The 27,214-nt window shown below is 41.7% G+C and overlaps 1 protein-coding gene across 2 annotated transcripts in view; it reads right to left on the bottom strand.

Moving 5' to 3' along the window:
* Positions 1 to 27,214, bottom strand: part of lrba (LPS responsive beige-like anchor protein) — a 173,687-nt gene that overhangs the window by 122,410 nt on the left and 24,063 nt on the right. For both annotated transcript variants that reach the window (XM_034539608.1, XM_034539599.1), the window contains exons 4-26: positions 26,294 to 26,389; positions 25,271 to 25,392; positions 24,368 to 24,494; positions 23,536 to 23,655; positions 22,297 to 22,443; positions 21,721 to 21,918; positions 20,144 to 20,277; positions 19,169 to 19,277; positions 18,594 to 18,746; positions 17,960 to 18,128; positions 17,570 to 17,649; positions 16,707 to 16,769; positions 16,058 to 16,155; positions 15,750 to 15,842; positions 14,415 to 14,523; positions 13,969 to 14,050; positions 11,792 to 11,915; positions 11,488 to 11,680; positions 4,092 to 5,456; positions 3,789 to 3,976; positions 2,932 to 3,085; positions 1,980 to 2,160; positions 184 to 302 (exon numbers count right to left, since the gene is read on the bottom strand). In XM_034539608.1, the coding sequence (XP_034395499.1) occupies positions 184 to 302; positions 1,980 to 2,160; positions 2,932 to 3,085; positions 3,789 to 3,976; positions 4,092 to 5,456; positions 11,488 to 11,680; positions 11,792 to 11,915; positions 13,969 to 14,050; positions 14,415 to 14,523; positions 15,750 to 15,842; positions 16,058 to 16,155; positions 16,707 to 16,769; positions 17,570 to 17,649; positions 17,960 to 18,128; positions 18,594 to 18,746; positions 19,169 to 19,277; positions 20,144 to 20,277; positions 21,721 to 21,918; positions 22,297 to 22,443; positions 23,536 to 23,655; positions 24,368 to 24,494; positions 25,271 to 25,392; positions 26,294 to 26,389 (4,224 nt within the window). The remainder of the gene's footprint in view (positions 1 to 183; positions 303 to 1,979; positions 2,161 to 2,931; positions 3,086 to 3,788; positions 3,977 to 4,091; positions 5,457 to 11,487; positions 11,681 to 11,791; positions 11,916 to 13,968; positions 14,051 to 14,414; positions 14,524 to 15,749; positions 15,843 to 16,057; positions 16,156 to 16,706; positions 16,770 to 17,569; positions 17,650 to 17,959; positions 18,129 to 18,593; positions 18,747 to 19,168; positions 19,278 to 20,143; positions 20,278 to 21,720; positions 21,919 to 22,296; positions 22,444 to 23,535; positions 23,656 to 24,367; positions 24,495 to 25,270; positions 25,393 to 26,293; positions 26,390 to 27,214) is intronic.

Raw genomic sequence — 27,214 nt, forward strand, 5'->3', positions numbered from 1 at the left:
GAAAAGGGAAAAGGGCAATTCAGCAATTTTCAAGAGGGGAAAAAAAACTCCAGTAGAGTCAGAGTGCATTACTGGGATTTACAATGTTGTTTTGTGTTTTAAAGAAAATAATTGCACAGATGGAATAACAGCAGACGACGTGAACAAAATGTGCAAAACAATGAAGTGATTTTGGTTACTTGCCTGCGCAGCTGCAGACGTGGCAGCTCCAACCCCAGTGCCGGGCATGGCTGAGGCCTCTGCGCTATGCCTAAACTGGGCTTGCTGACACTCCAGGCAGTTTCTCACTGCCATAGCACACACTGGGGAGAGATGTAGAAAGAGATATCATATAAGTTAAGTCCTTTTTCAGCGTAATGTGTGGAAGGATTATACTGTCCCTAAAAACAAAAACAAAGATGGCACCCAAAGATATGGAGGAAAAAAAAGAGAACATTTCTGCTCATAAACTGAAAAAACAACAACAAAACACACAACAGGAGCAGCTGAGAGAGACAAAAACAAAAAGGAGAAAAAGTGGGGCCATGACAAGGTCAGTGCTCTGGCCAACTCTGGCAGCATCGTTCACTCTTCCCTGCTCCACCTCTCCTCCCAAGGTCACAGTGTAAGGCTGTGCTCTTGAATCATAGCTCCTGTAACAAATGACACCGCTCGGGTGTGCACATGCTGACTAGGCAGCAAAATACGACCTTTGTCGCAAAAGCATCTTGTGGTCCGACAACTTTATGTGGGTTCAAAACTGGCACGTTTACCATTTGTAATCTATTGTGCCGCTCTCCCTGTTGGAGCCCCTCCCAACCCCCACCGTTCTGTACTTGACAACTGACAAATGCTAACTCTGAACCATTTAGATTACGAAGGACGGAATTATTCTGTCTGGAAATGGGCTCGCTTTTTCCATTAGGACTACTCTTTCATACGACCATTTATAAAAAGAGAGTGGGAGGGAGGGGTGGAGATGCTAAAACCTTGTTACAGTCTTCCAAAATCAGATTAGGTGCCAGCAATGGGGAGCGCATACCTCATCAAATATTCATTTCATAACGGCTGCCTTCTAAAACTGGACCTGTAGTCACCTTCCAGCAAAACGATAGTTGGATCAGAGCTCTTTGTAAAAACAAGTTTGCATTTTTGAAAGCCTTTTTGTTTGTATCCTTGACTGTAATGAGAATCTAAAAGTTAAAACTGATCGCCGCATATTATGCACCATTACATATATGTCACAAAGTAAATTTTTTTTATTTAAATCAGTGTAGAAAGTATTGCACCACTTCCACTACGAGTGAGTCTGTGTGTGTGTGTGTGTGTGTGTGTGTGTGTGTGTGTGTGTGTAACTGCGTTTGCTGAAAAGGTGCACCGCATAAAATGAATAATGTAAGAATTGCAATATATTTTATTCAGCTAGAGCGTGGCTTGGCTTCTGATGCCGTCAGAGGAAACCGTAATAGCCTGGAACAGAAGGCAGAAAAAGGCCTCGGGCAACGCTGCAGTACAGTGCAGCCAAGGCCATTATGTAGAACTCACTATATCATGATAGCAGCCATTTTAGAGTGTTGCCATGCAGTGGGGTTATAATAACAAGATAAGAGAGTGCTGATACGAGCAGAGTGAAAGAGGCGAGGGAACGAGAGAGCCTCGGCTGGAGATGGAGAGGAAGACAACAGAGAAGAAAGAGAGGATACAGATGGGAGGGTCAAAAAGGCTACAGGGAGCCATGACTGAGGCGAATACAAGAAGCTACTGCCGGCTGATATGAGGTGGATCGATGAACGGGGGAGGACAGAGAGGGCTCTATAAATGGGGGAGATAAAAAAAAGACGGAGTAGAAAGACAGCAGGACAACAAAAAGAATTGCAGGGTTAAAGAAATAAAAAAAAAAATAGGGCAGACAAGGGAAAGAATGAATGAGCCTATTAAAATAAAAAAGCTAGACCGAGTGACGGGGAAAAGGAACAAAGCGAATCCATCAGTGTGCGTACCGAGGCGAAGGCACTGTCTGAGGATGCCTCCTGACGACATGTTTTTCTCAGCTTCGATCTCAGTGAAGTTGAGGGAGCTGGCAAAGACGAGAACGTCCACCAGGTTGACGATGCGCTGTAAGAAGGTGACCGAGGCCTCCACCGTCAAGCCTTGGGAGGGTTCAATGTTCTCGAGATCATGCTGGACGGAGAAAGAGGAACAGTCACAACGTTATTAATGGATAAGTAATTGTAAAGTAAAAGTAAAAAAAATAAATACATAATTCAATTGTTCAATCAGTATGGATACAGGTTGATTTCAAAAGCTATCAACTATAGAGCAACTATAAGAAGGATTTTGTAAACATACATATCAGTATCTTTCTTAATCTAAGTATTGCCTAGGTAACATACAAGTAGAGAATTATTTTTAAATGTACCTGCTGTTAATTTACAGTTACTTACCACTATCAAATCTCATGGCATATAAACAATGTTTCTCAAAATCATGGACATAATACAACGGGGAAAAACATTGGAACAGAGCTTTGAATGAAGCAATTAAGGGCGGGGGAAAAAAAAATGTAAACATTTCACAAAAATGTAATGTAGGTATGGAATTGATTTGACAGCTATATTGATAACATCTGAAATTAAACCATTTTGTTACATCCAGTCTTGATTTTGTTACAGACCAGACAGAACTGAATTATAATGGGATTGAACTTCAACCCGTGTCTTAGGCCGGGTAGTAAAGTCATTGACGAAGGCAAAGAATCATGAAAGAGCCACTGAGATGAGACAACACGAAAACAAACTAACAATGTTAGGAGGCAGCTAACTGTGGGCTAATGTGATTGGAAAAGGTCAATGTGGATGGATAACTTCCTGCGACTGGAGCCATCAACTCTATACACAGCCACGGTTAAGTACACTTACACGTACACACACACACACACACACAGCGACTCACAGAGGAAGAGGTGGCAGCAGAGAGCAGAGGTAAAATGCCTCCACAAGCCATGATGAGGTTGTCCACCACCTGGGAGATGAGGTGAATGCTGTTGTGTACAAACACAGCGTTCTCACTGCTGTTCACAAAGTCCAGAATTGTCTTTGTGGAGTGACTGAGAGGAAGAGAGCAAAACGATCGCTTTGTTACCAAAACGCACAGTAGCAGACGACAAGAAGAAGAAACGTGATCCGCTTCGTTTTCAGGTAGATTTTAAAACATACAAGGAATTTGCTTTGATGTATTGGTGAATGAAATGCTACAATAAATGCAAAGACAAAAAGAAACTACAAAAATATTTTAACAGTAGAAAAGTAGTACATGTTCTAACATTATTTGGCTCTACTGTAACCAACACAGGGACTTGCTCACAGATCTGATTGTTCTTAGTTGCTGTTAAATGCTAATATTCAAGGATAAAAATATCCTACATATGCCATCTTTTATGAAAACATGTGTCCTCAATGGGACATGAATTTCAGAGTATCCCCAGAGACTTGATTTCTAGTTTAATGTAGTGTGTGTCAAGATTGTGGCTCCTTAAATGTGTAAATATGCAAAAATAACTGTCTCATTTAAAAACACATTATACAGTTTAAAATGTCAGGTAGGCGCTACACATTAAATGTACAAGCAAAAATCAGGAGTGAAAACAAAGATTATTTCAGGCACCACTTGATTGGGAGAAGACTTGTGAGATAGGATCTCCTGTCTGCTCCTCAGAGGCACACAATGCCAATAAATCTCTATTCCATTAATCAATTAACAAAATAATTGGAAGCAAAAGCATTAGCCGAGTCAGCGGATTGTTACCCTACCTCCTCCACATCTGGACATCCGTCTCAATAGAGAAGAGCAGGTCAGCGAGGAGGCGTTGGTGCATGTGGGACCAGCGAAACTCCGGGATACGAAACATGGTGGAACGAGGGGCCGAAGTGCTGCTGCCCTCTCTGTGCTGACCTGAAGACCCCCCTGCAGCTGCAGCCGGCTGGCTTTGGCTCGTTTCCTTCAGAGAGACACACCACACAATTAGTGTTAACATCGGAGTTTGGAACTGAAACTGATCAGTGGTATACAATGTCATTTATTGAAAGATCAAAAGTAGAGCAAAAGATGCGTACTGTTGTAAAGGTCTCCTTTAATTCAAGTCTCTCTGTGTCTAAGGCCACGTTGGACACATCTAGTCTGGCGATGGTGATCTCTTTGGTCTTGCTGACAGAGTCTGCACTCTTCTGGGTATGAGAGTTGGAGGCGGCGGTGCCGTCTGTGGGCGCAGTGGCGGCGGTCTCTGAAGGCTGGCTAGGTGAGGTGGCGTAAGATGCCGCTGCAACCTCCTGGCCTGCAGAGGGCGGTGTGGTATCGGAGGGCGGCTGGTCTGCAGAGGAAGACTGTTCACCTTGAACTTTCTCTTTGGCTGGTTCTGGCACACTTTGTTCAGTGGTTTCAGCTGGAGGAGTCCGACTCGCTTGTTTCTCTTCAGTTTCGCTCTCTTCTTGTGTTCCAACCTCCTGCTTCTCATCCGTTTCCACGTCTGTCTTCAGCTCATGACCTTCCTGATCATCTTTCTTGTTTTCGTCATCTTCGTGTTTATCATCCTCCTTTTGCCCTACCTCCCCTTCCTCTCCGGCTGCGGCTGAAGCGTAAGAAGACTCCCCTTGGCTTTCATCAGCATCACTGGTGAGGACCTGGTCACTGATGGTGGACACGTCAACCAGGTCCTCGTTGTAGACGGAGGCTCCACCCAGCACGCTGTTCTCCAGACTGGCCGCAGCCTCAGGGGACGTTTGGGCCGCCTTACCTTCTGGTTCTGAAACCACTGGCAGTTCGACATCTGATTCATTCAAAGAGTCTTCTGTCACGGAGTTTGATGATTCACCTTTGATAGCTTCAGATTTTTCATCATCCGTTACAGGCGTTGCATCAGTCGCAGAGTCTTTAACCTCTTCCTTTGCTTTCGTTTCATCCGTTTCTGGCTGGCCGCTAACTGATGTGTGTATATCATCAGTGTTCTCGTCGGTGGAAGCCTCAGTCACGGGTTCCTGCTTGTTAGTCTTTTCACTCTGGTCCTCTGCATCGTCTTTTTGTGTCACAGTAGCTTCAGTCTCTTTTCCATCATCACCTGAGCCATTCTTGGAAGACTCCTGAACCAACTTCTGCTCTTCTTCTTCTTCTTCTGCGCTGGCCAGGATGTTGGACATGGTAACGGATGCGTGGCCCCTTCCACCAGCAGCCTCCAGTGGGCTGGAAGTGACGGTGGAACTAGATGCAGACTCAGGGGACTTCTGGGAGAGCTTGTCCACAGTGAGCTCAATGACAGTGGAAGGGGCCGTCTCCTCTGCGAACGGCCCGCTGACACAATCCATGGTCTCTGAACTTTGGCTGACGCCAGAGATGGTTCGGAGTGTGCTCAGAGAGCCGGCCGATTCCTGACGTTGGTACTGGCGAAACATACGGGACAGATTCTCTTTGTGCTGCTCAAAGGTGACCTGCAAACACAAAAGATCGGGTGTTCAAAAATGTTGAACTAATCTTGGCGCCAATGTACCCAATTGGTCCATTCTTAAATCAAAAGGACAACTCAGATTTATTACAATTTAGGTCTTACTTCTGTATTCTGGCCGACATTTCACTGGCATATAATATTTATTTACCAAAGTAATTGCCAAAACAGTGACATTGCTACAATGAAGCCCGACGGGCAATAAACGAGGAGCAAGATGAGCAAACAAGTTGGAGACAAGACAGTTCTGAATATTAAGACAACTTTATTTCAATCACATAAGATTGGCTAACCTGGGGGTGTATTTAAAACCTTAAAAACAAGTGTTTCAGGCATTAAGTTTCAGATTTCAGCATTTAACGTGGTGACGATAATTTTGTGTCTGCCAAAAAACTACAAAAACAAGACCAAAATTGCTTGAAACCGGGATTATCCTTTAAGTGTAGTTTCTGTAAAACTGTTGGGAAAATGTATGGAAAGAGTATGATTATTCTTTTGTTTGAGAAGGCATCATGAAATGTTGAAGTCCCCACGAAGTTAGTTTAAAGTACATGTGCGCTGTATTGAACTTTTTTGCAGTTACGTCATCAAGTACCAGTTATATATAAAAATTATGTTTTCCTGTCTCATTAAGTAAATCCTCCCCATCTCAAACTGCTATCAATTGGTTTACACGTTGAGCCTTTAACTGTATCATCTCTATATGAGTCACATAATGCCCAAACACCCGGTTTCATCTGGAAACAGTACATTATGGAAGCTAAATATTCTCAAAATGCTCTTTAGTTGCGAGCCCATTACTGCATCTAACCACTGGGACCATTTGTGGTTAACCGTGCCATATTTTAAACTTTTCCTCTCTCCTCTGTGCAGTTGCCCACGGCCTATTAACCGCTATCAGTCTTCTTACATCTGATATGGGGAGACTAGACTGCTAGTCTATATCGACAATGGTCTGCAGTGGCATTTGAGGAAGAGCCCATCCATGTAAGCAGTCATAGATTAGCAGTAGATACTATTAGTGTGTGTCTGCTAGCTGTGCTGAGTGCGTGTCCAGCATCGGCAAATCCTCCCACGCCTAATTTAAGACCCTGCATTAATCACTGGGCTTGGAGGACAGAAAGTCAAAGATGGGTTGGTGGTGGAAGGGGGGGGGGGGGCGGCTAAACCCACTTTGCTGCTTTTTCACCTGAGGCTATTTGGACAAAAGGAGTGAGCGAAAAAGAAAAAAGAAAAAGAGCCAGACATCAAAAGGCAGAAAAAAAACATAAGAAATTGCAAAGGAGCGAGAGGAAGAAAGTGAGTCATTGAGAGTGGAAGAAAGGGAAGGGATAATAAAAAAAAAAGCAGATTATTTGTAATTAATTAGGCGTTATTGTTCTAAATTAGCCTGCTACACGGGTGCTCATTAATCTTCTGTAGCGGGAGGCAGTGATTGGTAATCCATAGCTGTTTTCAGAGTGCACAGCCTGTTCTAAATGCGCCAGTAGTCCGTCTCTTTCTCTCTTCCGCCCTCTTTCCCAGTGATCACACACAGCAAGACCTTCTAACCCATTAGTTTGAGCTTAATTTGACATTTAGCATTTTTAGCATTTAAAAAGGCTGCATTCAGAGCGCGCCGCTATGGAAATTACGCGGTAGAGCGGTACAGACCATAACGTCATAGATCCAGGAGTCTGTGCATTAAGATGATGTATGTTGGCCTTAAATAGGGCTCTGCAACAGATCCAGTTACCGTTAGACAGAGGTAGCCGAAGTCTCCGTGGTTTTTAAAAGAGCGGTTAGCCTCGCTACAATATATAGAAACTGCCTTGGGTGGCTAAGGCATCAGAGCTGATCTAATCTAATTTCATTCTACTCCATGACTCGGCCTGGCCTCAGTGGGGTATTGGAAAATGTTATGGTAATGTCCAAAAACAGGGTGGGCTTTTTCTAATGTGACAGGTAACATGGTATTAACTGGACGTGGCACGGACGGATCATACAGGGGACTTGAGGTGCTTTGGAATGGGACACACCATCGTAAACAAGACGACGTTGAAATACTTCAAGTTTCTGTGGTTTCACCTCACACAATATTTTTGAAAAATGCCTACAAACCAGATTTACACGACAATCCATACAGAACCGAGAGCTTCCATTGGGCCCCAAGGTCTGTGCTGTGTAACTGATCTGGAATAAGCAGAGGCCCCACACCACAACCTGTTTGGTGAGGGTCAGCGTGGCAGCGCGCTGATCTCAGGAGACCCCCGCAGTCGGAGCCTGGGAGTCCCCATTTAGATAAATAGATAGAGAGCAACCACAAAACAAAGGGGAAATGGGGAGGGCAGCATGGCTCTAATCCGATTAGCTAAATGCAATTCCTCCTCCAAAATCAATGTCATCTGCTACCGCGGTGCTGGCTGGGTGGTTTTTGCTCTTGTTCACAATATCTTCCTTTCTCACTCGCTGTAAAAACATTTTTCTTCTTGGTTTTCTCCTCCAGTCTGATCCAGTGATATGCATACAGACCTTATCTGTAATTTCTATCATAACCATAGGAAGACAAGCTTGCACAAAGGGTACTTCAGGATACTGTACACCAACCGTTTTAAGACAACCTGTCAAATTCATGGGGTTTCCATCAGCTAATTATTTCACTTTGAGACTAATATTTTTACAAGAATTACAAGATAAAAGACCAAATTGATGAACTGGGGATTGGCTAGCGGACAGTATAGACACCCCTTGATGCATGGATATTATCTAGCATTGGCTTTTCAATGTTCTCACTTTCTCCTTCCTTTGTCCACTTGTCAATGCATCTCTCTGGAACTCCCTCAAGAACTGCAGCTTGTGTGTAACGTCTCACTCACCAGAGGGACACAACTATTCTGCATGTCTCCATCAACAGCTACATTTAAACTAAATATTTCCAAATATGCGCAACCTTTTAACATAATTGTAAAATTACCAACTCATAATAATATTATATTATATTTTCAAAGATCTGTTGGCTCCTTTCGGTTCATATTTATCTTTATGGTAAAACAACTGGCCGGTGTGATGAAGTTAGTAGACAGTGGGAGTCTGAAGGACGGCGGAACCTTCATGCCCCGGTGTCTTTCTTTTGGAGATCTCCTTGTTCTCAAACTGATTTGTGTGCAGAGATGGACGAGGGGCACCTTGGGTGTGTGTGTGTGTGTGTGTGTGTGTGCGTGTGTGTGTGTGTTGAGAGTGGGAGGGCTGTTGTGTCAGCGTGCCCACCTGCAGGAACATCTGTCTGTTCAGAGACGCTGATGCAGATATACTTACTTTCTAATGACAGAAGGCCTACACACACACACACTAACACAATGCACATAGATTTCTCATATATTTTAAAATTAATTCTCAACAAATTATTAGTGCTTCATGCTAGTCTATGTTTTATATATAATAAAATACGAAATATCTCACTTTGGAAGTTGTTGTTCAAGAGCCAATCACAAACTAAGCCTATATATATATATATATATATATATATATATATATATTTATTATGGTTAGTTTTGTTTCACCAATAATGTGAACAAATGGCACGAAAAAGGAAATAAAACTCAGAGAGCATCGACACCCCAACCTAGATGCCTTTACCATTTACATATTTTCCATCCAGTTAAAAATAATAATAATATTAATAATAATAATAATAATAATAATAATAATAATAATAATAATAATAATAAGTGTATCTGCCCCACGACTCAGAAAAACCACAACAACAAAAAATCATTACCTTACAAAACACAATAATTCATTAATAGGAAACGCAGTACAAAAGGTACTCGACTTTACTGGCAAAGTGAGGCACATTATCTCTATACATGTCAAACTGACAACATTACCACAGTTGACACAAGTCAAACTAATTCATAAAGTGTAGAGAAGTGGGCAAATATGTATTTGTGAATGCATATATGCACTTATCAAGAAGCTCCCAGTGGGCTGGTTGTATTTATGAGGCCTTGTTTCTCTGATTGTTCTCTCACGGTTCCGATGAATATTCAATGGGTTTGGAAAGAAGGGCTTCCTCGAGCCCAAGAGAAAAGGAGGGCAACGAGAAAATGTGCCTTGTAACACACATACAGACGCACACGCACACACACACACAATCATGCGCACACACACACACACACACAGCCCTGCAGCAGTGGGAGGAGAGAGCAACAGTGACAAACAGCTTTGGTGCTACAAAGGTGGCAGGAAATCTATCACACGGGACAATAAAATTGCAATTGAGTTTCTTTAGCTTTTTTTATAGCAGATGCATGTATCTTGCTGGCTTGCTCCGGCTGCACGGATCCAAGTCACGGGGGGGGGGGGGGGGGGGGGGGCCTGCACTGCACCGAGCGTGCACTTGTGTATCTTACAGGAGCACGGGTTTATTCACACACACACACCGTAAGTGTGCAATTCGGTTGATAGAAGAGTGCTGGGCATTGTAACTAGAGCCCAAAAGAAACCGCATTAATCTTGTCTGATTATAGGGGGAAAAAAGGCAATTACAGCTAGTGTACGAAGAACAATAAACAATTTCCGCACAACACCTACGTAGCAAAGTGAGCCCCCAACACTGCTGCTATATGAACAGATGAAACAACAACTACTTAGAGTGACGCAAAATCCGTATGTATTAAAAAGAATACATAATACATTGCCAATATCTCAGAATGATATTAAATTAACACCAATATGATTTCCCCCCCCCCCTTTTACTGTCCACAATGCAATGGAATTAAAAGATGCATATTAAACGGAGGGATTGTACAAATGTTTTAGTGTTAATGTTAAAAGAGAGAACAATATAGTTAAGTATGCAAACCTCTGGGCTTGCACGGACATGTGTTGTAGTTTCGGTGTCATGGTTTCACTGCACCACAATGGGCCCTAATTGTTGTGACCTTCTTACGTCAAATACTGCCCCCGACTGCCAATGTGAACAAATTTCCCTAGACTTTCATGTGTACACATTTTATTTCCATTGCCGGGTTAGCTCTACAGCGTGAGGAGGTGTGAAGAGACGTTGGGGGTGCAGAGCATCCAGCAGACAGCACACAGCATCCAGCCAACTGCTGCCCTCATTGATCATGTCTCAGGCAGTCTGTCTGTGCCCCCTACTGGACGCCGACGCTCACAGCAGTCCACGCTGCAGCCGAGCGTCTCGTATCACAAGTACTTCTTTAACGCAGCCTTCAATCTGCCAGGCTTTTCTTTCTTTCTTTTCAAAAACGGACCACAATCTGACACCAACTTCAATTACTTCATTGCTTTAGACGAGAGTAGCGTAACATGATATCAACAGTGAATTTCTTAAGCAGTATTTTGAATACAGCTTTTGGAAATAAGAAGTGCCAGAAGTTTATTTTTTTTATCTGTGCAACGTGAAAGAGAGAGACTCCATACATAAATAAAGAGTGGAAGGGCTGGTGGACTCATTTCCATTGGTTTACACTGAAACTAACTTTTACATTATAATCACTGTATGGTTCCAAAGCTTAATCTGATGGGCACGGAGAGGCCAGGTCCAATTACGATGCTAGAATGCTAGCCTACGCGGCGAGTTAGACGGTCAGACGATAATGCTCTCTAATTTCTTATTTGATGAATTGCACTATGTCAGATTCAAACTAAACATATGTGTGAGAGAGCCGATGGCTTTGACTGAATACTGCTGTCTGTTTGGCTGCAATCAAACTGGGGAGGAGGGCTACGGTTACAGTAATGTGCTGAATGTTTAGGCTGACAATACTCAAGCAAGATGTGAGTGTGTGTGTGTATATGTTCTTGTGTTTACTAGAGAGAGATAAAGAGTGTGCGAGTAAAAATAATCTGTAAAAATGAAACCGATGAGGAGATACAAGAAGATCCACAGAGAAGCTCTGTGTGTGTGTGTGCGTATATATGTGTGTGTGTGTGTGTGTGTGTGTGTGTGTGTGTGTGTGTGTGTGTGTGTGTGTGTGTGTGTGTGTGTGTATATATATAATGAGCGCTCTGACCTTGGAGTGGGTGATGGACAGGGTGTCCACCCAGACGCGCCAGCCTCCCCACTCATATTTGATGGCGTGGTACAGCAGGATGCGGAAGATGGCGTACACCATCTCTGTGATTTTCTGCTCCTCACTGTTCCGCGGGTTGATGAAGCACAGCGAGAGCATCCACTCCTGCCACACAGAGCACTGCAGCAGACTCCTGAAACAAACAAAAAAAGTACACGTGAACGCGAATCCCACCGGCGTGTAAACACGGCGTGGACCGGCGTGTGATGTAGTTCTCCATCTTGTGAAGCGGTGGAATTCTTACCTGCGGTTCTCTCGGCTGCTATTGAACAGTTTGATCATGTCTGACAGAAAGACCTTGCGCACCTCCATGCTCTCGGGGGACGGGGGAGAGGTCTTCAGCAGAGCGGCTATAATCTTCAGAATTTCTAGAAATATTAACAGAAACATAGCACTACATTTAAGGATCGAGTAGAAGAAACAAAACATTGACGGTTAATGATGTCAGGGAATTGTGAAAAATAACTTCTTTTTTTCACGATTTAAAAAGTTTGGATTTGGAAACATGCAGCATTCTCCTTGGAAAATGAAACCGCAAAAAAAAATAAAAAAATAAACTAAATCATACATTAGTCTCAACGTGTGAAAATTATTGTGTCACAAACTATCTTCACACGTGAAAATATATGCCTGTGGTACGAAAAACAGAACGGAGCAGAATAAAAAAAAGAATTGTTTTAAAAAGGTCCGACCATTTATCTTTATCATCGTGTCATGGTTTTGGTATCGTTTCAAACGAGAGAGCCAGAGGTGCAGGCCCGTCTGGAAGGCTTGGCTTGGGTTAAACCAAAGAGACTGTTTAGATGAATTATCGAGACAATGTCAGTGTCCATTTACTTTGAGTGGAGAGACGGCGGGGCTTGGGTTTCACTCATCTCTTCAGACCTCGGCGCTAACCGATGCCCCCTTGCCCCGGCAGACGGTCGTGTTGTTTCTACGCCTTAGTCACTCAAATTATGAGTCACTGAACCTTTACCGCCAGAAAATTACCCCAGCATGTACCGGGAATGAGGATTCCCTTCTCTTCCCCTCCCCCCATTTGCTCTTGGTTCCTTTCCCTTGAGTTAATTTGAGGGAAACGGTACTTCCTCGGTTTGTTTGATTGGCTCCGACGTTACTAAAGACTGCAATCAGGGGGCCATTTTGGGAGTTTGTCGCAGATTAAATCAAGAGAAGGCACGGCAAAGGAGAAACAGACCACCGCTCTGTTCCATAGACTCTGCTCGTGTGAACAACCCCATACAAGCGTTCTGTGATGTATACCGTCTGTCTAGGATGGTTGGGTCCAAGAGTTTTTAACACAACAAAGGCTTAAGATAATCAATGTGTGACTCCAGCAGGACCTCGTCAGATTCAGGCTGGTTGGACGTAAACCTTGGTTGTGATTATGCCGAGTGCTTGGATTTCAAACTGGTTAAAGTTGTTTTGCAAGTGTGTGCACAAAAGGTGCACGTATGCACCGATAAAAAAAAATAAAAAAAGAGCGAGAGATATGTTTTCTTTTTCTTAGCTGAAATGAATACTTAACATTTCAACATTTGAAAGATTTTGCGAGTTGACGTGAAATTGGGGGTAAGTAACGGCCTGAAAATAGGAGATGGGAGAGCTGATCAAAGCTTGGAGGCTTGGTTTCAGCTTATTATGTTGCCGCATATGAATAATGTGCATGCAATGTCTACTTGTAATTATGCACTGATGGAAAAAAGAAATCAAAATATGCAGATTGTGCAAGTATATAGTAATACATACATTCAAATGCAGAGCATGTGTGCATTTGAAAACACTCTTTTTCTTTGTCTAAGACACAAATAATATTACTAAATCTATGTTTAATTATATGATATCATCAATAAATATTTTAATCATATTTTAATGAGAAAATACTACGATAAAATAGTTTTACGATAACATTAAATATTTACTCCACAAAGTACATACAAATACTGTACTAACATTAAATGATTTAAACAAATGCATTAAAGTAATAAACTCTAGATTTCCTTAAGTGCAATTAAATAATTGATTAAATGTATTAAATGCATACATAAACATAATATTTTCACACACACACACAGAATTAAATTCCATCATAATTCCATTACATACATCATTTTTTATATGCAAATCCATCCCCACAAAACACAATACCGACTTCTCATAAAACTAGCAGATGTGTGTATATTTGTCACACAAAGTGTTTGCACTATCCTCATGCTCGGATTATGCGTGACATCTGAGGTACAGTTGTATGAAAGCACCCTCTGGCTGCAAAATTTATGTTGTTCATTTGTTTGACTGTATATAGCGATCGCACAGCTCCATGGGGAATATCCTCCAGTGCAGTATGGAGCAATAGGTATGTAGAGGGTACGCTGCAGGGGATGATTTAGGAGAGTAGTGTGGCGCAGAGGAGGCACTTACGTGGGTTGAGGATCTTCACGGCGGAGTCGGGGTCCGGATGCTGTTTATGGATCACTTGAGTGCAGATCTGCTCTGTAAGAATCTACCGGGGGACACAGAGTGGATTCAAGTCATAAATATCCACATCGGCCTTAACAATAACAGAGACGCAAACCACACTATGGATACACAACGAGTATGTATATGTTTCACCATCGCATAGTCCACGGCTAAACAATAGTCAAATTAGGTTTTTGCAGGTGGTCAGACACACAATATATATTTCAACTAACTCATTAAATTGCCAGGTTGAATAATGAAATAAAAAAATAATGAAAATTAGAAAAAGACAACATTAGTTAAAAAGGCAACAAACTAAATATTGGCATGCAGTTGAACACAGAGGTTGTTATTGTATGTCTCTGAAGATAATTTCAGCGTGGAGAGTACGTTTGCCGAGGACTGACCTCGAAGAGCACGTTGTAAGTCGTCATGGTGAACTGGCTGGAGTGGAGCATCAGGCGCTCAGTGAGCAGTGAGAAAAGGCCATGACTCAGCATGACCTCAGTTTTCCTCCTGATCAGGATATTAGAAGGTCAAAGGTCAGTCAGTAAAACAAGCAATGAACTCATTTTTATCTTCATTTCAAACGTCATATTAAATTATATTGATGTCCTAAAATACTGTACATTTTGAGAAATGACAAGAACAAAATCTGGAGTTGCTGATTAGTCCAAATATTGCAGCGCTTGACATCTGTAGCTGTATAAATCAGCTGAACTCACGCTGACATTGGAAATGGAGGAAATTTTAAAAAAAGCGAATCTCTGCTTACGAAGTAAGAGCAGTTCTTCACAGAAAACTCTTTTTATTAATCCTTTCATCTCTGTTCATGGATCAACTCCAATCTTAGTTGTAGCTCAGCTTAAAAAAAAACTGTGGGCTGAGATCAATCTTCATCTGGAGCACAAGGCTTAAAAACTGTTGCCAAGACAGAGCTAGAGTTTGTTCTAGTACTGGTATTTAGTGAAAATATTAATGCATTATGACACGACTTGGGCAATTGGAGAGATGCGATCTGGAGCATTACTATGTTATAGTCAAGGAGCTTTTAATAAAAGGAGCAGCACTGGATATCATGAGAAAAAGCAGAAGCAACACATACACATCTAAAGGGTGTTAAAAATGACAGGAAAGAAGGGCTGATGAAATGCATTATAATTCACTTGTTATTTTATTATATTTTAAGTGAGGCCTGCAGCTTGATAGAGAATTTAAAGAACACTTTTTTTATTGTGTCATTTAAACATAGCCGTTTGAGATTTTTCTGCAAACATATATATATATATATATATATATATATATATATATATATATATATATATATATAATATCATATTTTACAGTTGTTCTGTCACTATTAGGAATCATAAGAATCTGACTTATTCTAACAACTACATAAAAAACAGAATAATCGCATAAGCAACAGAAAAAAGATTTTGGAGAATAAAAGCTATGGAATCAATAATGAACATCAGAGCACTTAACCTTTCAATTATTAATCCCTTTATTACTATTAAAACAGTGTGCTTTTGTATAAAACTGAAATGTTCTAAACTACAACTCTTGGTTTTCAGCCATTTTGCTTTTAATATACAGGTATGCCGAAAGGGGAGCGATAGGGGACGGCTTGCAGCCGAAGGCCGCACGCCAGATTCAAACCAAGCTGCAGCTTCCGGGGCGCCGCAACCAAACTGTGATTCTCTTCAGTGGCAAAGATGTTAGTTTGTGAGTGTACTTACTTTGGTGGCAAGTATTTCAGAAAGTAGCCCATTACTTTGAGTGTCTGCACTCTTATTCCTTCACTCTTTGAGGCCAGAAGCTTGTAAATCACACTGCGGAGAAAACAAATGAAATGACTTAAATGAATTGAATCGGTTATCTATTCAAAAAACGGAGGCAGAATCCACAATCTGAAGTGTTGCATAAAACTACAGTGACATTAGAGTGAAGCTATGAAACTTAAATCATTTGAACATAACACTTTGAGCAAAACCATAGGAAAAAAAAACTATGAGTATCAGTGAATATTATAAACGGTGATTATTACCGGATCCCGTTGCGCTGGTCGAAGGCCTGGACCATGGACTCAGGATGTTCAGACATCAGGGCCACCAACAGTTGCAGTACATCCATGAGATTATCATCCTGAGGGAGAGAGAAGAAAGGACTTGTGACTTGGCTTTCAAGGTGAAAAATTACACAGCTGGACTTGTAAATACAAGACAAAAGCTAACAAATGTGCATCATTCACCGGTAGCTATTCTTGGGATGTTTAGTGGCGTCAAGTAGCGGCAATAATATCAGAAGGAAAGGGAGAAAAAGGTCCAGCAGAAATACTGGATTACATCACAAGCATCTGAAGTGAAGAACTACAATATGTGCCCTGTAAAATGAAGGGCTGCTGCATGTCGGTGGCTTTTCCAGGCATCGATGTAATCACCCTGTATTCTTACAAGCGTCACTGCATTGCTGACTGATTCATTTGTTATGCATCACTCCACTGTAAACAAAACCACTTCTGTCAAGACGTCTCACTGGCAGACGTGGGGAAACTAACAAGGAACAGTGATGCTGCCTACAGCAACAGGGATCGTCTGCTTTTGCTCTGCATTTCTTATGGGGAGAGGACCGAGTACAGTGGAGCTATGTCGCCACCTGCTGGTCAGTGCTGCATGAGCAGGAGTGCGCATGCCTACCTCGTGCATGGTAAGGAGGTAGTTGAGGATACTCTGGAGCTCATCTTCCTTCACTCCAAAATCCTAGAAATATAATTGCACAGACCACATCACAAGTGTTTCTCTCGGGCATCAGCACAAAAGCCATCACACCTGCTTTGGGAGGTTAACACTGTGGACAAACGGTATATTAAAACCATCATGGTATTTTGTAAATATGACCAGATATCCTAATAAAAGTGACTGTATTTCAGGATAGACATTTCATACGCAAGAAGAAAAAACTGGAAACAATCCCAACTAATGAGAGCATGACCAAAGAAGGAAATGCATTCATTCCTCATTTCACTCTAAAATAACGAGATAAGGACAAGAAAAAAGAAAAAAGAAAAAAGGAATACAACAATAGCATTACACGCAAAACCTCCAGGCAATTTCTATTCTCACATCAACACATTATAATAACCCATCAATGTGCCCAGGCCCTAGTGGTTATGTATAGAGAGGAAAACACATTTAACAGTTGTAAAAAAAACTGTTAAAGCAAGCAGAAATTTAAACTTTTTCTAGATTTAGACTTAGTAGTTCAAGTAATGATGAAAAAAAAAACAATATTAAATGGAGCATATTATTTATCAATAGACAAATGTAATGAAGGCAATATCCCCCAGCTGACATCTTCATGAACTACACTTGTTGTTTAACGCAGCAGCTAGTTTGCTCTTCAGCATATTGAGTGCTGCAACTCCAACGCAATTAGAGAGCAGCAATATAAATAGACACATAAATATCCCACTAGTACAATCAGTGCACATAATATTGGGATTCAAGTCTATTTAGATTGTTGTTGGTGGGTTTCTTGAGCTTTGGCAACATGGACGTACCTTCATGATGAGCTGCTTGACAAACAACAACAGAAAGGCTCGCAAAGAAAGGATCTCCTTCTGGTTCGGCCTTGGACCGTCTGAAAACCCAAATGGCAAACAATGGCTGTTGAAAGTAGATTACTGAGCAACAACCATAACAAGATCAATCTACACTTTTAAAAGCAAAGTTGATTCATCAAATGAAGGGCAGTGAAAAGTGAGAGTGTTAGTGCGCTGTGTGTTTATGAGTGTGTATGCTTAATTATGTGTACATGTGAAATCTACTGTTACATGCATGATCTGTACATGCGTGTGAAAGGAGGCCAGAAGAGAGAACACAGAACATCAGTAGTGGTCAATTACTGCACAACATTAGAGTATATTTTTGCATGTAGTGTGCATCTTCACCGAGGCCTTTGGGCACGACTCCACTGCGGTCCTGGGGGTTGATGACCCAGTAGTAGTATTTCAGTGTGTGCATGACCTGAAGCACAGTGCCCACCCTGCGAATGGTGTTGTAGATGTTCACTGTGCTGATGAACTCTGTTGCTAGGTAAGTGTAGAGAGTCAGTTGCACCTGCAATAGACAAAAGCACGCATGAAAACAGGCACTTGAAAGTTTGAGTGGAATAATTTGGTTTTTTTTTAGTGTGTCCTAGCCTCTAAGCCCCTCAGGATTGTAGACAAGCCATTCTCATTTAAAATAGCAATCACTGACTCACAAGTAAAACCTGAAAATCAGAAACGCTGAAAATAAAATGTAAGGCAAGACCAACCAGAGCAAGAGAGGGTGATGACATCTCTGCAGGTGTGTGTGAGTGTGCACGTCTGGATGTTGTAACCAATATGTGTTCGTCCCATCTACATGTGTATATCTCCATCTTTACAAACGTAACTAAATGTGCATAAGAACGTGCTGCTGTGTGTGTGTGTGTGTGTGTGTGTGTGTGTGTGTGTGTGTGTGTGTGTGTGTATATATATATATATATATATATATATATATATATATATATATATATATTCATATTCATATTCATATTACCTTGGCAGGGGCGTGGATCCAGATGGCAGGGTTGAACAAAATGTGGTCACACAGCTGCTTGAGCAGCAAGATGCCATTCTTCAAGTTGCTAAGGTATCTGGAAAAGGCCAACACAATGTCCAGGACAGGCCGCGTCACATGCACCTTGGAAGACTGGAGAACAGACAGGGTGGAGACAGTATGTGGAGGGAAGGGAGGGGAGGGGGGACAGTAGAGAAGAGGGTGATATGTCAGTGAGGAGTCAAAGGCGTGGAGAGCAAAAAGGGGTGAATGAGGTACAGCACAAAAAAAGGGAAGGGAAAGGACACATGCAGAGAAAGCTGAGGAGGAGCTCCTCTTCTGCCTAACAAGCACACAAGCCAGCTGTGACCTCCAAATACAGCCGAGGGAAAACAAAGTGTGTCTCATATTAAGCGCTGGTATTGGTGTGTGCCTGCGTTAGTGTGTATGCGGCGTTAAGGGACTCCAGATTGGCTGTATTACTGCACCGGCTTCATTACGTGCAGCTACTGGTTCGGGAGGATGGCTCTCTCGTGTATTTCGTCGCCAGCTGAGCGTATTTGTGTTTGTCTCACCTTCTCCAGGGTGTAGCCAATGACGAGGAAGCCTTTGCAGGCCAGGACCTGCTCTTGCATAGCCACTGAGTTCTTCAAGAGCTCCATCATAAAGGATAGCAAAGTGCAGCTAAGAGGCCCACAGACACAGAGAGAGAGAGAGAGAGAGAGAGAGAGAGAGAGAGAGACTGAGTTAGACAGTGACAATAATCTATGGAAGCTGCTGACAAAACTCTGAGTGTGAAGGGCATATCCTGCTTGAAACGTGATTGAATGAGGGTGTCGTGTCCCCAATGCGTTAGGACAGATTCTAGTTAGCATCACCTTGAGGGCAGTACATACAACAACGTTGCAAATTCATAAGCAAGATGGCCTCACGACTTTCATGCTCGGCATTACATTAAAACCTGATTTGCAACTGCTTTTAAAATCTTACTGTTGGTCTCCATTTGACAGCAGTGTCTCTAAATGTCATAGGCAGGCATAGATCATTGTTGACAGGCAGCAGTGTTCCCTGATAAGCCATCAGTATAAGACACTACATTTAGTCTGTGTACCAGCCATACAAAAAGGTACTCACATTGTTGACGCTATATCTTATTTTAGGTTCTCTGTTCATCATTTAGATCAAACTAATCATTTACCTGAGCATACAGCTCCCAGGAAGTAATCTAAGGAAGAACACTGGAACCAGTATCACCTTTAAATAAGGAAAATGTCTCATCCACCTAAATCTCGCATGCAGTAAAATAAATATAAATATATATATATATATTATTATTGTATATCTTTTTATATAAAAATAAATAAAATTGGCAGATTGTTCCAATTTAGTACCAGCATTAATATGTATACTCCGTTTGTGACATACTATCACATGGCTCAATCCATAATATAAAAACTTGAGCTATAAAAGTATAAAATAAAATAAAAAAACACCACAATTCATACAGTGTATGGTTGTGTGTATGGTTGTGTATATATGTGTGCGGTTACCAGACAGAGGTGTCCAGCTCTTGGCTGGAAGGCTGGCAATAATCCAGCTGTGCAAACAGAGGGAAGAGGACCTGCACGCCGCCAATAGAGTGTATGCCACTCTGGACTGAGTGAGTGACCACGGCCTTCACGTCCTGCAGAAACAAACATACAAGTGAGCAACACAGATATTTGCTGATCACAGTGTTGTGCTCTACATTAGTTCCATGTGTTGACATATTTTAAAGTATTTGCATGTCGAAGCGCAGTCAAAATAAAACAAAATGGTGATTAATGATCGCTACAGTCTGCTTTTTATCCCAACAGGCACAAATTGCAATGGACCTTTTGAATCTTTGACCACTAATAAGTACTCAAACTTAAACCATGTATTTCCATTGCCAAAAGACATGCTCAATGTTTGAAAGGAAAAAAACTACTCAAGATCTCAATACTAAGTGTTTTGTTTTCATTTGTTGGAAGATTTTCTTTTCTTCAAATGTTTAGCAGCCTGGCGTCAGTTGGTTTGGTCTGTGTTGTTTTATGTTGCGACGTCAAAAGAGGCTTGGCAAAACATTTTCCTCTATTGGATTGGAATGTTTGAGCATGGCATAGCAAAGCTGAAAATATAGGTCACATTCATTCATATTTCACACTGTGTGTGCGTGTGTGCGTGTGTGCGCGTGTGTGTGTGTGTGTGTGTGTGTGTGTGTGTGTGTGTGCGCGCGCGTGTGTGTGTGTGCGCGCGTGTGTACAGCTATCTTTGTAAGGACCAATTTTAGTTTTAAACATTCAGAGTGAGGCCATTTCTGGAAAGCAAGGATATTTTGGTCAGTCCTCACTTTGGAGTCCTTCAAAAGCCTGTTGGAGCATTCAGACTTGGTTTTAATGTTCGGGTTAGAATAAGGTTTAGGTTACGGATAAAGTCAGGCATTTTGTTGCGAGTGCGTGTGTGTGTGTGTTCACATGCACTTTTGTGTGATGGAGAAAGCATATGTTGTGCGTGGCAGTAAAAGCCTCCCTCACAAAAAGAGACAAATCATGTTCTTTAATGAGAGGGCATGAGAGAAAACTCAATTAGTGCTAAAGAAAATACATAGTTGTGAGAGGGTGTGTGTGGGTGTATGCATTTGTAAATAGCATATGGAAAACTTCCACAAGGTTCACCACCAACATCTGACAGGAGAAATGCACAACTACTTGTAAGCTAAATAAACTAAACCCTCAGTCTCTAATTCCACAGTTAAAAAGCCAGTATGACATTTTTCAGCAGCTGCAGCAGTCTGGCTAGCGCAACACGTTTGCACCTCTGCCCTAATGAGACCATTAAAATGAAAAGATGCCAACTGGGCCTCTTTCATTATCACATAGGACACAAAATAAAGTAAAGAGTGGTAGATATGGAACAGTGGGAGGAAAAGAGCAGGCGTACAGCAGGCGAATGAATTTGCACCGACATTGCTTTAATGTCAGCATGGTGACTTCAGGTTAAATTAAAACAATTAAAAAATGGCAATCCTAGTAATGTCAACTCCAACTCCACGGGGAATGACTATCAATTGATATACAAGCAAGTGTTACATTCAAGGCATGATTACCTGCAGCATGAGTGCGTGGGGTGAGTGGACGAAAATGGAGGCGTTGTCCTTGGGGGAGGACTCAAGGCAGAGCTGGGCATCTGTGGCTCGAGGGTTATAAGCGAAGGAAATGCAAGAAGATAGCTTGCCATCATACAGTAAGGTCTTGTGATGCATCGCAAACAGTAGGTCACTCTCTGCTTTGTACTTGAATGTGCCCTGAAGAGAAGGAAGTAGAAGAAAGAAGGGCGGGACATTTAGTGGCAGAGGACATAATGCAGTCATGATACATTAAAAGAGAACTTTTATCCGAGTTTTCACAGTACTCGTATCAATTTCTCCCACACATGTACATGTATTTAGTCAAGACTAAAAAAATCAAACGTAAATAATCTGTTGCCAGGTGTTACGCGACAGCTGGTCCATATTTCTCATTAGACAATGGAAAGCCTATCCAACCAATGAATCCCTTTTTCTTTTTGGTTTAGAATGCGCCTGCATATATAAAAACAATACATATTTCAGCTTCATAAAAGCAATTTGTATCTATATAATGCATCATTTGACACAGATGTCGCAGGTGTTATGGCTTCCAACCTGGTAACCCGGTCCCAGCTGATAGATAGCCAGGATCTGAGCAGCGCTCAGAGCCTCTCCAAACAGGTAAACTGCTCCCATCTGTCCGCAGAACACGCGGTTGACATCTGCTGTCTCAGACGATCCCAGGAAACACTTGTCAAACGTCTGCAGCAGGAAGGATGTTGGAGGTAGGAAGAAAGGAAGAAGAGAAAAAAGAAAAAAAAACACAGAAATAGACAATTAAAAGATGAAGCGAGGGAGGGTAGACGAAAGGTAGTACGGCATTAAGACAGGAGGTAAGGATAAAAAAAGACCAAAAGTAGCCAGAAAGAACAGAGGGATAAGGCATATTCATGTGAACGCTCGCTATAATTGGCAACACACAGCCTTGAACTATAAGCAGACTGCGGCTACCATGATAATGTTCCATCTTCCTCTGGTTACGGTCAGTGATGCAGAAGCAGAAGTGTTGAGAATGATGAGGCCACATCTCAATCAAGATGCTAATATGCTTTCGGACATACAAACACATCGAGGACTAAACTACACTGTGGAGGCGTTTTCATTCCCAACTAAATTTGATTTAAGAATCTCACACTCAGCATGACAGAAAGCAATCCTCGAGACTGACATTCATATGGTGATGTCTGAGAGGAGCAGGGTGTGAATACGTAGTCATTTTCCACTCTACTATTCATGCTAAAAGATGAAAAGAATGGTTTCACCCCACAAGCACTCTGAAAGAAAAGACAGATTAGATATATCTGTGAGCGAGGTTTGCTTTTCAATTTTTGTGTCAGGCTCCTGCGGCAATATCTGGTTCCGAAATTGATATTTGACAGAAAGATCTGTACCCTGCACCCACACTAATCTAGCAGCATGTAGAACAGTACAAATAAAATCCTGCCAGAGGTTTCATGCAGTCGTTTCTATTGTTTGCAAGTAAAAACAACACTAAGTTGTGGTTAAGGGGGAGTGTGAGCAAGACTATTTCTTGGTGCAGTGACTGTTCACACTCTTTAGGCTAGGAAGCTAATCTGCTGCAGTTTAATATTTACCTTGACAGACACGAGAGCAGTGTAAATATGTTCGTCCGACTCTCAGCAAGAGAAGCAAATAAGAGAAATTTTAAAAGTTTAAATTATATGGTCCTTTCAACTATTATTCATGAGAATATATTCAGATTCTGTGAGCTTGTTGGTCCCTATTGGGGGATTTGCAAAGAGCAAAAAGATGTTTGAAATTGTTTCTACTTACGTCACTGGTGTTGACGAACCAGGCGATGTCTCCAAAGGATGCCAGCTCCCCGTTCACATAGCAGCTAATCTCACTGTGTTGCCAGCGGTTGTAGACGTGAACCAGAGTCACCATGTACCACTGCAAAAACAAAAACAAGCAGACTCACTAAGCCCAACGCCTACTGAATATCTAAAGTATCAATCACACGCAACAAGATATCAATAAGTCAGCATGTCGTATTCAATTGGCCTGCTTCCATCATGTTTCAGGACTCCCCTCGAGCTACGATCCCACCTAGATCCTACTTAGACTTCCGGCTTCGTCCTCAGCCTTACAACCAGTGAAATAGGTTATCGATGTTAGCACAGTGAAATAGGTTATTATGGTTTTCTTCCGGACATGAAATAAGGCATTAAAAATAGAGTAAAAAAAATCAACTAAAATGAGTTCTGGGTCCTCATGAGGTTTGTTGAGGTAAGGTGGTGCCTTCATGCCCAGGGGAAGGAGGAGGATGTTTCAAATTGTCCGCTGCAATGGTCTTCCCGCGTGCGCTGTGCCTGGAAGGGACTGGGAGTATTGGATAATCCTTCTCTCCCGTTGCCCTCATTCCTCCTCCTTCTAGTTTGGCTTCTCCCAAGAGTCCGGTAAGATGCGACAGTTCTTTCTTACAGCGAGGTCCAGATTTATTGTGTGCGCACACGTGTGTGTGTGTGTGTGCAAGTGATTGATTATGTGTGTGCCGACATGTGATTTAATTGAACCATCTACATTGACGTTTCCAGGCATTGCCTTTATGTGTGCATGAATGTTTGGTGCCCGTATTGTGCTTTGTGTTTAGTTCCTTTCGTACCTTCTGTGGTTTGAAGTCGTACTTTACACAGTGCTGGAATCCTTTCCCCTTCGATTTTAATGAGGTCACTATCAAGCATCCCCCCACAAAGTGTGCAGAGTAACCCATGCCTTTATTGGTGCGAAAACTGAAAAGAAATAAATGGAAAAATACAGTTTTAGTGAGGCTGCACAAATTCATGGTGACGACATTCAAGGGTCACATGGGTGATAGTGTTCTATTATCATATTAATACTTCAAAAGGGTCACAAATAAATAAAGATGGCAAACAATAATTTCTCAACTTCACAGACTCTTCCCATCATGCCACACGTCCCGGGAAGATGGAGCCCATGCGTATGATTCAGTGAATTCATCTTTTTTAAATTTTATTTTCAAAAAAATTTAAAGGGCACAGAGCTGAATAGGAGCTTTTATTACAGATTTAAGCCATCCAGCTTGGTTTTAATTTTCACAGACTCCTAAACAGACCACCGTTGTCTAAATTAGATTTTTGACAGAAATTAATTATTGGTTGAAAAGAAGATCAACCAACCCTCGGCTCCTCAGAGAGGAAGCAAAGGATGAAGAGACAGGAAAGATAGAGGGAGACGCACAACCGTTTTTCATCTGTGAGGCTGGAGGCTGCATTTATGCAGCACTTTAAATGCATTTTTAAAAAGATACATTTTGGTTACAACGGGGACATGTGCAGATGCATATGTTAACACTTAAATTGCTCACACCCATGTAACACCATCTTTCATGCAATTCCCCTCTCCATGTGTTATTTATACTATAAATGTGCACTCCTTCCTTGAGCCATTTCTGCATTCTATATATAGTAAGTTCAAACTTAATTAAACATTTAAATGACAAACAAAGGTTTAGGTTTACTAGTTAAAGAACAGTATCGGTACCTACCAGTACAGGTAAGGCTTGTCTTTGTCTACGTTGATGTTGTTGAGAGGATCCATGCGGAGCCATGTGTGGAACGTAAACCCATTCTGGTACGGCCATTTTGCTATAGGAGGCAGAGCTATTGCCTGTTAGGTGGAGGGGGGAGTCAAATAAAATAAAAAAAACTGCGGGTTAGTACAATAGGCATTACGCTGCTGACAAACATTACCAATAGAATTCAGGTCAAATCAGAGCCAAACTCATCTGGCCGACTTGTAGACTTCTACACATAAAGCACCGTCACCAATGCAATGGAGGTTATATACAGACGGTGGAAACCACAGACACGGGCATGTCATCTACTTCACGCATTCGTCCTCCAACCAAAAACACAATAAAGGTTGTCTGGTATTTAAATTTACTAATTATGCATCGACAGAAAAACCGGATAAGGACACAGCCCTGTGTTTTCCATGATACAGATGAAAAGGAACAAGGAAGAGGTTTTGAATAAACATAAACATGCAAAAGGTACAGCCGAAATTCTTAAAGCAGGATGTGAATAGTCCAAAGATGAATAGCTAACAGCCACAACATAATATATTTGTAGATGCTTCACAACAGTTCCACACAATTTCAATATCCTTTCAGGCCTGAGAAGGGTCTGCGATTTAATGGCAGACTAGATAATGACCAAGAGAATATGTAAAGCTTATCAATTAGAGAAAAAACTGCACGGGTCATTGAATGGCTGGAAAGCACCAACTATAAAAGGATTCAGAAAAGATGATGTCATTCCCCTCTTTCTCCTTCTCATTAGTCAATAATAGAATGTCTTTATATTGTACATTTTGGAAGTCCGTCATGGGCTCAACATTTATCTAGCATTAATAGAGTCGAAAATGTACTGAAACATTCAAAAGAGCAGTCCAGCACTAACGTCTACATTCATGGCTGCCAGCTCACCATCTATGTGCAAATACACTTAAAAAGGGAACGTTTTTTCCATTCTGCCATGTAAAGGTTGACATTTCGTCGGATACTCACAGCTGCATTTGTCCCTGGGAAGCTGAAGAACGAGTCGGGGCCATTCCTGTGAGCCATGTACTTCAGAACTGACAACAGCTTCACTGCATGACGAGGCTGAGAGAAAGAAGAACACAAAAAACACAAGCATCATTTTAGACAGGCATACATATGAACCCGAGTTACACACACACACAGTTTATGCATGAAGCCACAAATGAACAAAGGCAAGTGCAGCTTTGGTTCAGCTTGTTCTAAATTTACCTGAGACACATCAGACTTTGACATCCAGCTAGACTTACTCAGCAAGCACACTCAGAATGCAGTAGTATCTTCATTTACTAGTAATTGTGTACTGTAAAAGTGAGGACCCTAAAAATATGTTGCTCCAACACAAAGAATTTAGATATTGGAACTCAATCCGTGGGAGTGATACAAAATTCATGTATCATTTGTTACGATTTTCAACACGGTTGTGGTTCATGGTGCTCAGTACCAGAGCACTTCATTGTTAAAGTTCTGCACTCATCCCATCCGTAACGTCTCCCCAGATACTTCACACGGAACAAAATGGGGAGAGGAGTGGTGACAAGATCTGCTTGAAAGTGGGAGTGGGAGGCGAAATTTATAAGCATAAAAGCAACTCGCCCCATTTCCTTGACAACTTGATTAGTGTCGGTGATCGATGGGTTACTTTCCCTCTCCTCCTCCGTCTCTCCCTTGGTGTCACTGGTCCTGCCTGTTTATTTAACCTTTATTTAGCCAGGCGAAACAGATTAAGAACAAATTCTTATTTTCAACTGTGGCCTAACAAGAGGCGAAAACCTCTTGAGGGAAAGGAGAGGAAAATAAATAAATATATAAATAAATAAATGCCTGCATGTAGTAACTTATCTTCTGTACAACTATCATACATCTGGAGTTTACTGTGGCTATTCCTTG

This window comes from Cyclopterus lumpus, chromosome 1 (genome assembly GCF_009769545.1).
Source record: "Cyclopterus lumpus isolate fCycLum1 chromosome 1, fCycLum1.pri, whole genome shotgun sequence".
Lineage (NCBI taxonomy): Eukaryota > Metazoa > Chordata > Actinopteri > Perciformes > Cyclopteridae > Cyclopterus > Cyclopterus lumpus.